At 43.3% G+C, this 12,426-nt stretch overlaps 1 protein-coding gene across 1 annotated transcript in view; it reads right to left on the bottom strand.

Annotated features, from left to right (window-relative positions):
* The window catches only part of ABCC6 (ATP binding cassette subfamily C member 6), a 49,293-nt gene that overhangs the window by 26,642 nt on the left and 10,225 nt on the right, over positions 1–12,426 (bottom strand). The window contains exons 6-12 of the mRNA XM_050967687.1: positions 10,582–10,643; positions 9,383–9,514; positions 8,388–8,600; positions 4,637–4,814; positions 3,949–4,110; positions 1,120–1,212; positions 369–572 (exon numbers count right to left, since the gene is read on the bottom strand). Coding sequence (XP_050823644.1) covers positions 369–572; positions 1,120–1,212; positions 3,949–4,110; positions 4,637–4,814; positions 8,388–8,600; positions 9,383–9,514; positions 10,582–10,643 — 1,044 coding nt within the window. The remainder of the gene's footprint in view (positions 1–368; positions 573–1,119; positions 1,213–3,948; positions 4,111–4,636; positions 4,815–8,387; positions 8,601–9,382; positions 9,515–10,581; positions 10,644–12,426) is intronic.

Raw genomic sequence — 12,426 nt, 5'->3', positions numbered from 1 at the left:
GCAAATACAGTGAGATAGTGACATGAACATTCCCCTCCAGAGAGAAGGCTATCCTAGATAATGTATTTTGCTGGGCTGGGACAGCAGCAAAGGCAACAGTGCATTATAAAATAATACTGAGGCCCTGATCCTGCAGTGAGCTAGGTGTGGGTGGACCCCTGGACTTGCACAGAGCCTCGTGCCCTTGTGGGCCCTATGTGGGTGTAGAGATCTGCCTGCAGGGGGACCCACTGCAGAATCAGGTGAATAGATTATAAATTTCTCTGGGCAGGCATCTGTCTATTGGATTTGTCTATAAAGAGCCATGCACAGCTATGGTGCTAAGGGAATAACAGGCTGTGTGCTGTAAAAGAGAGTGAACTGCTCACCAGGAATGTAGATGAGTGGAAGGAAGAGAGAGACAGCGAGAAGAGGATCTGAGAGCTTTTTAAAGCTTGAAGCTCTTGCTTTCGGATACCGAGTACTTTCTCCATAAAGGCTTTCTCCCAGCCATAGAGTTTGATGATCTTAATGTCACTGAGGATGGCATTCGTGAGTCTGGCTCGGTTATCTTTATGGTTCATCTGGTCCTCCTAAAATAAAGGCCCATTGAGGCTGTTATTAGGAATGCTGAAAATGTCACTATTTCATCTTTGTGAACACCACCTTGAACCTGGCTGTAAATTTGGAATGGATCTCCAGGCAATTAAGTAGCATGTGGGCCCTTTGCTTGTAGCTCTGTAAGGTTGGATATTTACTTTTGTAGCTTCTCACAATTTAATTGTTTAGTAGTAGCAGAAAAACATTAAAATTTTGGTCTATGAACCTGCAAAATATAATCCTATTAGAGAGCTCACATTAAATCTATAAGCAATCTTCAGAGGCTTTGAATGTCTGGGATCCTTTCAAACATCAACGATCAGCATGGACAACAAACACTGAGCTATCACTTAGTCACATCTCAGTGCAATTACAATATATCTACATGTAATCACCTCTGTTTTGTTCCTTATCCTTGGGCTCCATGGGGACCTTACTTGGGTGAGAATGATAGGATTTAATCTGTGATGCAAGGCCTTGAATCTCAGAAATTCACATGCGAATGATAACATTTTGTATTTTTAGGAGGCAAAAAAGTACCTGAAAGTGACTTCTCTTCTTGGTGATCACGAAATTCAGAGGCAAAAGAATTAAAAATACACCAATTGCAGTCAAGGCAGATGGTCCCAGGAGCTGCCAGGAGAGAGGAGGTGAGATTGCCGTAGAAACACAAGAAACATTGGTGAAATATTTGTAGAGATGCTAGTTTTCCTGGTCACCTTGTTCTTTGCCTGTTTTCCCACTTGAGGCTTGTGTCTAACACCCTGTAGTGGGGTGGCTGCCCTACTCTGATAAGCAGGGTTAAAAGCAGCCAAGCTAGGCTGATTGGGGAAGCAGTCACAACTGGGGCCATGCCCCAACCAGGACACAGCTGGCCCTATAAAAAGGCTGTGAGCCAGGAGTTTAGGAGTCTCTCTCTCTCTCCAGCCCTGGAGGAAGAAGGTCTAGCTGCCTGAGAGGAAGGTACCTAACTGGAGCAGTGCTGGGGAATAGGACAAGGGAGCTGGGGAGCCCCAGCCTGGTAAAACCCCAGGCTGCAAGACCTTGTTGAAGGTCTACAGGGGTACTAGGGCTGCAGGTATACAGCCTGGGAATAGGCAAAGGCAGCAGGTCCTAACCCCTTGCCAATGATCAGTGGCCATTGCAGACTGCAGTCTACCCCAGTGAGAGGGAGCTAGATGATGACTGGCAGTAGCCACTGAGGCAAGGTGGGTTTAGAGGGTTGGGAGTTTCCCAGGGAGGGGAGTCCCAGAGCATAGGGGGTACTGCTGGGGCAGAACCCCGAGGTAAAGGGAACCGTGGTCCAGGAGGGACACGGGGCCAGCAGCAGGTCAGACATCGGCCTGCAGAGGGTGTTCTGTATGCTGGAAAAGAGCTAATTCCCAGGACAACCAGCAGGAGGCACCGTGCCAGTGAGTCATGCTTCACTACACACCCCTTTGGGCAAACCTAGAACTTTCCTCCTCCTCCTCTGCCTTCAGGAGTATTTTGATGAAGACGCTGTGACCAATTCATCCTTCTGCCGCCTCAGCCTTCCATGAGAATTCTGGAGTGATCATGGGCCTTACTCAGCTGTGCTGATGCAAAACACCTGAGTACTGAATTCACAGAGGCAAATCCTCTTCTCACATACCCCGGGGTAAGCCTATTGAAGCCAATGATGTGGGTGGAGACTTGGCCCAGTGATTTTATTTTCATAGACTGTCTTATAGGTGGTAATGTTTTTTATTGTAATGAATTATGTTTATTTCCCTGAAGGAACAAAACAAAGTAATCTGTGAGAGAGCAGAAACATGCTTGAGAACCAACACTTCATTGCTATTTCCTCTAGCAGCCTTTGGATGCATTAATGGAGACATCTAGTGACTGGGTTAGGAAAGTCACACGGGCCAATGCTGCAGGGTCTGGCTGGATTTAAATCAGCTAGCAAAGTGCAGCAGCAATGTTTTATTACACTAGCTTTGGACCATTGAATATATGGGTGCAAATTTGACGTGAATGGTAAATTATAAATATTTGGCTCTCTTAGCGTAGTCTCTGCTCCCTTTCCAGCACACTGAGGTGATTTGTAGAGGCCAGCACTGGAATAATCACAGTGATGCATGCCTGGGGCAGAGGTATGGTAGTAGAATTGGCACTATGCCAGTTTGCATTACTCCTGGCTCTCGCTGATTATACGAGTCTCTGATGTTCATGTGAGCACTAATTACTCCCAAATGAAGAGATGGACCAACATCTCTATATCTGTTACCTGCAAGTAACCCCCAAATACTCTCCCTGTTCCCCCCGACAATTAGCAACACCATCTCCAGAAAGGTGGTGATGCTCAACATGACATACAGCAGCTGCTAATTCACTTTCTGGTGCTGTAATGCTCTTCCAGGTGCTAACAAGAGCATGGGCCATCCTAGTCAGAAAAGCGGAGTAATGCAAGCCTCTCAGGACCCCAGTCTTCAAAGCTGCCTGATTTTACAAACATGATCATCCCACCCCACAGGGTACACGATTTCACTGGCAAAGAACCAAACAGGCTGAAACAGAAATGCTCGTGATTCAAAACTGGGGGTTTTATTCTGCAGAAATATAATACACTCCTCATTAAATGTAAGGATGGAAAGGTCACTAGCATTATCTAGCTCATCTCAGTCTTGCACTAATGCAGGATCATTTATATCCTAACATTGGCACATAGTACATCTAGTTTATCCAGTAAGCCTACAACAAACATTTCTCATAACAGTATCACAATGATCTCTCTCATCAAATTGCCTCATTGTCTCACTGACTTCATGGGAATCAGCCTTTAGGATAAAGTGTAAGAAAGTTCACATTGCAGGTCATACTCATTGTTAAGTTTTAAGGCTGTGCCAAATAACTGAACACCAGAACCCTGAAAGTCAGAGAGCTGAAAACAGTTATAGTATTGATTGTGAAAGGACAACATATTTTTCTTCTAAATGGCACCACCAGAAGGAGAGCCGATGCTAAAAGACCCCTTTTTTCCATGAGTTGGTTGTAAGAACAGTCGCATTCACTGTTTTTATCTAGGAGATCAGACTGAACACTGGAATCCAAAAAATTAAGCCAAAAACTGTGTGTTGTGTGGGTGGAAGGATGAATCAAAGCAAGGCATCCAGTGAAGAATAACAAACAACAATGAAAAGACACATTTAAATGTGTGTGGAAACTCATTTTTCCTTCTAATGAGTTTGTGTTTGCTTTATACCATTGAGCTCAAGGATGGATGGGAAAAGAGACAGATGGAAATATCAGGTTGTTCTGGGCAGCAAACTTCACACCTGACTCTTGACAACTTCTCTTTACCCTTGATTTCATGAACAGGAACAGATAGATGTGACCATCTCTTACCTGCCACAGGAAGACAAAGCAGATGATGATCCGAATGGGAGCAAGCCAGGTCCCATTAAAATATATAATGAGATCCATTAACCTTTGCACATCGACACATACCAGATTGACAATTTCTCCTACAGTTGCTCCTCTCCTTGCTGCATTTGACATGACCAAGATCTGGGGGTGGGATGGGGTGGGGATTGAAGAAGCAAGAGCACAAACAGTCAAAAATCAGCTTCTGTTCAGAAAATAAATAACCAACATTCATGCTGAGGTCAAAGGGAAGAAGGAACAGGCTCATAAAGAGGCCAAGTCCTAGTCATTGTAATATCAAGAATGAAAACATCATTCAGAGTCATGTGACTTCACCCTACAGATGAGTCTATTCACTGCCCAACAAGAAACGAAATAATGTCTAGCTTGCTCGGCAAAGCACAGCTTTCACCCCCTGCTCTTCAGTCCTTCTTATTAGATATAAGAGCTACTCCATGAACCTCACAACAGCAAACGGGTCAATGCTTTCCCCAGATCTCATGGAAATTTATGCAGCTGCCCTTCATTTGCAGTGTAACCACGGAATTATTTGCTAAAAATGGCTTTTAACTATTATTCATATTTGGGGTAGCAGTTATTAAATACCATCGCATCAAAAACATTAGTGGTTGATAAGAAAAACAACTCCCAAAGGGAAAAGCTGGCTTACCTTCCTATACACTAGGCCTGTGACTGCAGTCTTCAGCCTCATTCCCAGTACAAGACACACGTACATATAACGTTGTTCAAACAGAGTCTGGAGACAAGCTAATAGGAACAGTAACGTTGCATAGAAATAACCTTTCCAATTTGGAGCTTCTGGGTCGGTGATGAACTCCAGGAAAAGGCTGCAAAAGAACGTTGAGCGGATGGATACAAACTGAGATGACAAAATACAAGGCCCTTACAGCAGGCAGTATTTTTAGAAAGGCCTAATGTTGTATCAACCAGGCAAGGTACTAACAAACTTCAACAAGACTTTATTTTTACAGTGGAAACCTCTTTACTAATCTGCTGCTGCACCCTGTGTAACTCTCACTCAGCCTCCTCAACTCCTCCTTCCTGCTTCCCATCCTTTCAGACAGTCAGTGCTCCCAGTTCTAATTAATACAAGCAGCATCTAAACACCACACCTAAATAGTGGGGATTTTTTGTCTTGTCTTTAGCAAGGCTACAGGCTCTGTAACCCTCACTGGCTGATTTGTGAATAAAACAACAGAAGGCTGGGCAAACAGCTTAGCATCCAAAGTATGTAAAATGGCAGCACCCAACCTAGTTTTTGTTTTACTTTACTGCAGCGCTGAACATTCAACTGCTCCTCCTCATGCTGGAGCAGAGATGTCCTAACTTAACACTTTCCCAGCATGGTATGGTGCAACTGCAGTGTAAAATGATCTACTGCGTTTAGGGCTGTTGATTAATCGCCGTTAACTCATGCGATTAACTCACAAAAGTTAATTGTGATTAAAAAAATTAATTGCCATTAATCACAGTTTTAATCACACTGTTAAACAATAGAATCCTAATTGAAATGTATTAAATACTTTTGGATGTTTTTCGACATTTTCAAATATATTGACTTCAGTTACAAAACAGAACACAAAGTGTATAGTGCTCACTTTATATCATTTTTTATTACAAATATTTGCACTGTAAAAATGATAAACAAAAGAAACTGCATTTTTAATTCACCTCATACAAGTACTGAAGTGCAATCTCATTATCATGAAAGTGAAACTTACAAATGTAGATTTTTTTTTGTTATATAACTATACTCAAAACCAAAACAGTGTAACTCTTTAGAGCCTACAAGTCCACCCAGTCCTACTTCTTGTTCAGCCAACCGCTAAGACAAACAAGTTTGTTTACATTTACAGGAGATAATGCTGCCAGCTTCCTATTTACAATGTCACCTGAAAGTGAGAACAGGTATTCGCATGGCACTTTTGTAGCTGGCATTGCAAGGTATTTATGTGCTGGATATGCTAAACATTCGTATGACCCTTGCTTCAGCCACCATTCCAGAGGACATTCTATGCTGATGATGCTTGTTAAAAATACAATGCATTAATTTTGTGACTGAACTCCTTGGGGGAGAACTGTATGCCCCCTGTTCAGTTTTACTTGTATTCTGCCATATATTTCATGTTATAGCAACAAAGAGTCTATAAGGTGCCACAGGACTAACAGACGTATTGGAGCATGAGCTTTCGTGGGTGAATACCCACTTCGTCATATATATTCACCCATGAAAGCTCATGCTCCAATACGTCTGTTAGTCTATAAGGTGCCACAGGACTCTTTGTTGAGTTTACAGATCCAGACTAACACGGCTACCCCTCTGATACATGTTATAGCAGTCTCAGATGATGACCCAGCATATGTTGTTCATTTTAAGAACACTTTCACTGCAGATTTGACAAAAAGCAAAGAAGGTACTAATGTGAGTTTTTTAAGGAAAGATACAGCACTCAATTCCAGGTTTAAGAATCTGAAGTGCCTTCCAAAATCTGAGAGGGACAAAGTGTGCAGCATGCTTTCAGAAGTCCTAAAAGAGCAACAGTCTGATGTGGAAACTACAGAACTCAAACCACCAAAAAAGAAAATCAACCTTCTGCTGGTGGCATCTGACTCAGATGATGAAAATGAACATGCATTGGTCTGCACTGCTTTGAATCTCTATCAGGCAGAACCTGTCATAGGCATGGATGCAAATACTCTGGAACGGCACTTGAAGCATGAAAGGATAAATGAATTTTTACCGGATCTGCACGTAAATATCTTGCGACGCCGGCTACAGTAGTGCCATGCGAACACCTCTTCTCACTTTCAGGTGATGTAAACAAGAAGCAGGCAGCATTATCTGCAGCAAATGTAAATGTTATCTTCGGCAAATGTAAAAATGTTGTTCGTCTGAGTGACTAGCTGAACAAGAAGTAGGACTGAGTGGATTTATAGGCGCTAAAGTTTTACATTGTTTTATTTTTGAATGCAGGTTTTTTTGTACATAATTCTACATGTGTAAGTTCAACTTTCATGATAGAGATTGCACTACAGTACTTGTAATGGAGGAATTGAAAAATACTATTTCTTTTGGTTTTCTACAGTACAAATATTTTCAGTAAGAAAAAAATATAAAGTGAGCACTGTACATTTTGCATTGTGTTGTAATTGAAATCAATATATTTGAAAATGTAGAAAACATCCAAGAATATTTAAATAAATGGTATTCTATTATTCAACAGTGCAATTAATCGCACGATTAATCACAATACATTTTTTTAATCGCTTGACAACCCTAACTGCATTTCTTTTTGGGTTGCATGAGTTGATTGGAAATATCAGCAAAATCAATGGCCACATTGATTTCTCTGATATTTATATATCAATATCATTTATACCAGCAATGAATGTGGCCATTGATTTCTCTGATATTTCCAATCAACTCATGAAACCCAAAAAGAATGAATATAATTGGTATAAATGCCACTCTGCTGCAGTCAATAGTGTTTCAGGCTCTTATTCCACCTGTGAATTGGGTTTGACTTGTCTGAAGTGATACTATAATGCATTTTGGTGCTGAACCAATACTGTTCATACAACAGAAAAAGACTTACCTGAAGAAGTATTTTTTAAAGAACTGTAGGGAGGCATTATTCTACTGTTTATAATTTATCATCGGATACAGTCTTTCAATTCTACAGTTACAAGTGCATTGTCTGCTCTCACAGTTTTATATGGAGTCTCATGATACCTGATGTGTTCCTTAAAGCCCCAGCTCCTGGAGTCATGCAATTAAGAGCCTCAGCTTTCATTTTAAAAACAAGTAGTAAGTTTCTAGTCCTCTAGTTACAGAGAGAAGCTTGAAAACATGACCCAGGTACACTGCACACTAAACGCTCAAATCCCAAAAGAACCCCAAAGATATTAAACAAAATTTGGATGACAATTTCCTGAAATTTAGGAGACTGACTCATGATATTTAAAGACTTGGATTTGGCAATGCTGCAACAGTTTAAGTCTTGTTCCCAACAGTGTTGATGAAAAGTCACGGCCATCTGCTGGCTGTTTGGCAGCCTGTGAGAAATGACTTTTGTGATGTGTATGTACTATACTGAGACCATTATACTGGCCTAACTGCCACCTTTGGTAACAGAGACCAACTATTTTCAGGACTTGGAGGTTTAAGTCCCTCTCTGTATGACAGAGATTGGAACACCGTTGCTAAGAAGAGCAAGGAACCTTGTGTTATGTGGCCAGTACCACATTTGCTCAGCGAATAAACAGAGGATTTGGCAATCCAAGAATGCCAAATCTGACACCTTTCATCAGTACAAAAAATTAACGTAAGGAAAAAGTAGCCAATGTAACAGTATGTACAGCATTTCTTTCTAGACAGTCATTCCTGAATGCGCATGTACCTCAGTATCTTTGGAATAGAAAACAAGAAGACATCACAGATGACTAAGCTGAGGGTACCAAGAAGGAAATAGGTTCCAAACATGTTCCAAAATGCTTTCAGCAGTGGCTGACTCTGCCTCTGTTCTGGCTGCAGCAGAACCTGGGTCTCTTCTGTCTTGACCAAACCAGCTCCACTTTGTTGATCCATCTTGTATTTGATGGATTCTGTGTTTCTAAAGAAATAAACACAAAGAAAATTGGCTGCAATCCAAAGAAGGCCTGAAGTGTTTGACTTGGGCTGTCAACAGCATTATAAACACCCCACACTTGGAATCGGGGCTTCCCAAGTGGCCTGAATAGTGAGTTATTTATTTGTATTGTGGCAGCACTTAACAGCTCCAGTCATGGAACAGGACACCTGTAAAAACACAGAACAAAAAGATGGTCCCTGGCCCAAAGCAGTTCTGGATATTTGGACATTAAAGGATGTTCCCCAATGAATTTCAACATAGTTAAGGTCGGATGTAGGATCTAAATGATAACTGGCCAAAAGATCACCTGGTAGTGGAAAGAGTCCAAGGGAAGGGAAATGCCACGAAGTTCTCCTTGCCGAATATTCCATCCACAGCAGCTTCCTTCCCCCTTCTACTAGTTGAATGAGTTGAGGATTCAATGGCAGTGACTCCATTGCCCATTCTCTTGTGCAAATAGGGAGTACAATGGCCCTGGGGCTGCCTCATTTCCAAAGCTGCAGAAACAGCTGCAATGCAGCTTCCTTGGCACTCTACCACACTCAGCCCCCACGGTGATCTCCAGCACACAATCCCTCACATGGGCTGAGCCCTGATGTCCAGGATTTGGCCCTATCAGCATAAACCCCATGATCTAGTCTTTAGCGAGAACTAGATGGTGTCAAACAGGGCTCTGAGGTGGTGTGTTAGCACCTGGGATGCTGAACATGCGAGCTCTGCACTAGCTAGAGGAGAAACTCCCACTCTCTGGAACAAGTACTTACTGCTTGGCTCTGTTACAGTACTTTTTCCATTCTCTTTCAAACTGGGAAACAATTTCCTCTGAGGAGTTTTCTTTCATCAGTGACCATAAGTCATCTACTTGTAATGGCTGCCGATAGCCTTTCCAGACTAGCCTGTAAAATAAATGGTTAATACCCAAGCTAGGATGACCAGACAGCAAATGTGAAAAATCAGGATGGGGTAGGGGGGTAATAGGAGCCTATATCGGGACTGTCCCTATAAAATCAGGACATCTAGTCACCCTAACCCAAGCACAGAGGGATGTGTGTCCAAGAAATATGTTCAGTGGATTGGCCTTAAATTAGTCCTACATATTGAGCCTAATTCTCAGTTACTCCGTTCTTGAGCTTGGGGCAGGAACAGAAAGGTGAGAACAAAGGTGGCTTTAAGCCCACTTTGCAACCTCCATGTTCCTGGGGCCATTCAGTGGCCTTGTCCCCCCTCCCGCATAAATTAGATCAGCCCTGAAGTTGTTCAAACTTGCATTCTGCTTCTCATGACTCCTGTGAAACAGAGACAGGGCCTTTGGCATAACTGAGAGTGGGCCCATTGTATGTGTGCATCTGGCACTGTCCTTTCATTCTACATGGTTGCTGGCTGCCCCACTCCCTAAACAAGCCAAATGTTAACATTTACAAGAATATTTGAAGTATTCTCAAAAATTTCAGGAACCACTTTGCTCATGAAAGCTAAGCAGCAGGATGGTGCAACTTCATGATCTCTAGTACCCTGGGGCCCTGTAGAGATTGAAAGAGGCTCTCCTGGCAGAAAGCTGGGATGTTAGCAGAGTTGCAGTGATCATTTTGAAGGGTAGCTGGATTTTTCCAAGTCACAAAGTTACCTGGGCAAATTCTACACTCAAGTCTCCTTCCAACCCAGGGGTGAAAAAGCCTCTAGTGTGCTAGCATAACTCAGAGCACAGTTTGAGCCATGGGGAGTAACACATAGGTGTCTGAGGAAAGAATTAGTCTTGTTGCAAGGAGCTCTGAGCTTGTCAGCTTTGCCACTGTCCCTTAAACCTCAGCCCAGATCCACAAAGGTATTTAGGCTACTATCTCTCATTTAATTGAAATGGAGCTAGGTTCCTAAAAACCCGTAAAGATCTGGGCCATTCTGCCTTAAGATGATGGAGCTTATCTGATATTTTAGAGTAAAGGTCTCTTGTCACTTGTTTTCTTACCCAGAGAACCACCAGAAAGTGATTTTGGAAACAAAAGAGGCACTAAGTTCTGGACACAGATTCTGTGAGAGGAAAAACAGACAAGTTTCATATGTAGAAATAGCCAAGCTCCCCACTCCCCGGCTTCTTCCCCCAGTGTGCTGCCTTCCTTTGCCACCTCCTCTCCTTCCCTGCTCCGATCAGCTGATTACCCTTGGGAGCGGGAGGGGGAGCGGAGCCGCAGCCTGTTCGCTGCTCTGGGGAGGAGGCAGAGAAGAAGTGGGGATCAACGGGGCCCTTGGGAAAGGAGTGGAATCGGGCATATCCCCTCCAGCCACTGCAGGGGGCTGGGAGCACCCCCATGAGCTGATCACCTCAGCCGTCTGCCCTGACCCATGAACCCCTCCCCACACCAGCCCTCTGCCCTGACCCCTGAACCCCTCCACACCCAGCCCTGACTTCTGCACCCCCCCACATACCCAGCCATTCCACACCCTGACTCCCGCACCCCCTCACACACCTCCAGCTCCTGTTTTGACTCCTGCACCCCCTACACATACCTAGCCCCCCCATAACCCATGCCCTGACTCTTGCACCCCCCCACACACCTCACCCCCACCCTGAGCACCAAACAGGAGCTCCTGCACCCTGCCCCCCCCATTCCCACCTGCACCCCTGGTCTGGGGTCCCAGCTACCGGCCCTGCTCAGCCCACTGCCAGTCTGGGATCCCAACTGCTGGTGCCTTGCCAGCCAGGGTCCTGCAGGCCCCGCTCAGTCTGTTGCTGGCCTAGGTGAACAGAACTCTGGGCCGGCAGCAGGCTGAGTGGGCCGGAGGCATAAGATCAGCATTTTAGTTTAATTTTATATTAAGCTTCTTAATCATTTTGAAAACCTTGTTCACTTTACATACAACAATAGTTTAGTTATATAATATAGACTTGTAGAGAGAGACCCTGTAAAAAATGTTAAAATGTATTACTGGCATGCGAAACCTTAAGTTAAAGTGAGTAAGTGAAGACTCGGCACAGCACTTCTGACCCCTGATCTACAAACACTAATTCATGCAGGAGTTGGGCTATGCCTTGTTTATAAAAGATCAGGTAGGGAGATGCAATGCTGGCTGCACGGGGAAGGCATGTAGCAAATGTCAGCACGGTATGGTAACAGCACTGAAAATGGAAGTGAGGGGTGTGGCTAGGGATAGGTCACTAGTTTTTCAGAATGTACATATGAAGCATCAGTATGCCAGGTTCAGCACAGGCAGAGACATGGTCCTGTGGCACTGGTTATATATTCTGTCTGGTCATTTGCACTGTAAACCCTTTTCTCCAATTTGTCCTGTGCAGAGCAAAACGGAAGCATGTTAAAAAAAATACACTTGATTCTCAGGATCAATTATTTCTGGGAGTGACTTTCCATAATCTCCCTTTGGAGAGATCCACTTACATCTCTCCCTGTCATCTCAGACCTTCCTGAGCAAGGCAGTGAAAATAACATGGAATGCACCTCAATTTGCCATCAAGATCTAATTCTGCACTTTTAGTAAGAGCTGTTGTTTCTAGATAATTGCCTCTATTCCAATACATTAACCTCATATGTGGGACTACGGATCGTATTGGTTAAAACCACTTTGTTTTGGCTGTCAGACACAAAATGGAATCCTTAGTCATTCTCTGTGTGTACAGTACAGAACATATGATGCTAGTAGGAATAACACTTCGTATTTATATTAATGCAGGCTGACATGGGACCTTCTTACATCAAATAATTTGTTTTAAATTGCCTCACTGGCCAGTTCTGTTGTTGTTGTTGTTTGTAATATTTTATTACAGAACTACTTAGGAATTTCATGCAAGTATCAGGGC

The sequence above is a fragment of the Gopherus flavomarginatus genome, chromosome 9 (genome assembly GCF_025201925.1).
Source record: "Gopherus flavomarginatus isolate rGopFla2 chromosome 9, rGopFla2.mat.asm, whole genome shotgun sequence".
Taxonomy (NCBI): domain Eukaryota; kingdom Metazoa; phylum Chordata; order Testudines; family Testudinidae; genus Gopherus; species Gopherus flavomarginatus.
Note: the sequence above shows the minus strand (reverse complement) of the source record. Positions and strands in the feature narration are given on the sequence as shown.